The 2,042-nt window shown below is 50.2% G+C and overlaps 1 protein-coding gene across 1 annotated transcript in view; it reads right to left on the bottom strand.

Moving 5' to 3' along the window:
* FAM83C (family with sequence similarity 83, member C) overlaps positions 1 to 2,042 on the bottom strand; it is a 26,850-nt gene that overhangs the window by 444 nt on the left and 24,364 nt on the right. Inside the window, exon 4 of the mRNA XM_010135146.1 lies at positions 3 to 582. Within this exon, the coding sequence (XP_010133448.1) occupies positions 3 to 582 (580 nt within the window). The remainder of the gene's footprint in view (positions 1 to 2; positions 583 to 2,042) is intronic.

The raw sequence follows: 2,042 nt of genomic DNA, 5'->3' as shown, positions 1-2,042 counted from the left end.
GGCTGCTCCTGCCCCAGCGGGGAGCAGCTGCCGCTGGTCGCCTCGCTGTCCCCTGGGTAACCAGGTTTATCGGAGCTCAGAGCAGGGGAAGGCTCTGCCTGCAAGACTGTCCTCGCTGCCATGAGATTTGGTTTGTGATACAAGGCTGGGGTAGATTTGCTTGGAGGACTGTTCAGTGAGTCTGGTGGTTCTCCTTGCTGCTTAGCGGGCTGCAGAGATGTGACTTCCTTCCCCTTCTTGTTACCAGAACCAGAGCTTGAATCTTGCTTTTCCTGGTGCACGTTGGAGCTGGAGTTTCTCAGAAAGGGCGACACTTTTATGGTTCTGGTGCTTATATTGGAAAAGCTGCTGGAGGGGCTCAAGGTTTCAGCGTCATTTGCCTGTACAGGTTTTAAGAGGGAGTTGGCACCTTTTGAGACGTGCTGAGAAGAGGAACACGTTCCAGGATCTGGCACACAGAAGCTGGTCACTGCTTTGGACTCTGCGTACAAGTACCGGAATTCCTTGTCAAACTCTGCAACAATTTGACCACGGAAGTGGGTCACCAGGCTGGTGTGGACTTGGCTACAAAGCCAGGTGAAACTGGGGGGAAAAAAAAGAGAGAGAGAAAAATACATAACTAGTTCACAGAGTGCCAAGATACCCAGCTCGTTCCAGTGGTGTATCGCTACCTAACTTGTGACATTAAAACTTCCACTGAAGTGAATTTGTCTGAGATTAGTTGTAGAGATGAATGTACTCGTTATAATAATGAAACCATAATCCTGAAACGGTCATTTAATTTCAGCTCGGTGATGTAACGGACTGTATCAGAATATAAACAATTAACAGAAAACGTCAGCAGGTTTTCCTAAGCCCTATGAAGGATGTAGAACAGCAACTGGTCCTGCCTAAAAAGCACAGCAGAATGTTTCGGGCCTTTTGTTCTCTAGCTTCCTTTTGCCAGTGCTCTCTGCCCATCACCAAGGAACCATCGTTTCCCTTCGCCTCCAGCCTGCGTGCGGCAGAGCACCAGCGAACCCTTCACGGCTCCAAGCAGGGGGTACTGCCGTGCGTGGCTTGCATCGAGAGGCAGTGGGCAAGGAGAGCTCTGACTGTCTGGAGCTGGTGAGGCTACGGGACACTGGGGCGTGAAGCACAGGGCACTGAAGAGCTCTTTCTGCCCACCTTATATTGCAGACTTCCTAGCTCAGCATTTGGCTGGCGCAGTGCACTGCCATCGTACCTTCCACAGAGGGCAGGGAGGCTCCTGGGGGATACCGAGGCATGCCTGGTCTCCCGCTCTGCTCCCTTCCCTTGGCAGGAGCTACGTTCTCATCTTCTTAATATGCAATATGTGATGGACTTGAAGGACCTGCATAGGCAGGCAGGAGGATGAGGAAGGACGTCTTGGGCACTGCCTCGAGGAGCAGAGGTCTCCAGAGCCCCACAGGAATAGCTCAGGACAGGAAGAGTGGTGCTGTTTTCCATAAGCATTGCTGTGAGATTCCCCAGACTCTTTCCAGATTGTTATGTTCCACCTTAACACAAATCAGGTTTGCCCCACCAGGGATAAGTAAAGTTCCTCTCATTGCCACGCGGTGTGTTTTCCTTATCGGTTTAACTTTACCTGGGTTTGTGCCGAAACTGTAACTTAATTAGCTCTCCCCCACATAGACAGTGACCACAATTCTCCTCCCAGTCTGCCTTTCAGTGGGTTAAGTGGGGAAGCTTCTCTTACAGGAGGAGCTCCTGGCCATCCCAGCCATCAGCTGCTTCTTTTATTCATGCTGTAGTCAAACCAGATTACCAGACTAATTGTGTTAAGCAAAACAGAACCTTCACCGGTGGAAGTACCCCCTTAGGGCTGCATCATCATCTGCTAGTGAGACAGTGACTTTGACAAGAGCAGGATGAAATCACACAACCCACAGGAGAGCAATTGTAACGAGGTCCTAATTATTCTCAAGTAAATGTCATTTCAGGAGAAGGTACTGGCACTGTGTTTTGGGACCTCATTGATGTTTACTTCACAAGACAACTGTCTGGGAGCTTTCAGCAGG

This window comes from Buceros rhinoceros, unplaced genomic scaffold, assembly GCF_000710305.1.
Source record: "Buceros rhinoceros silvestris isolate BGI_N320 unplaced genomic scaffold, ASM71030v1 scaffold21054, whole genome shotgun sequence".
In the NCBI taxonomy this organism is placed as follows: Eukaryota; Metazoa; Chordata; class Aves; order Bucerotiformes; family Bucerotidae; genus Buceros; species Buceros rhinoceros.
Note: the sequence above shows the minus strand (reverse complement) of the source record. Positions and strands in the feature narration are given on the sequence as shown.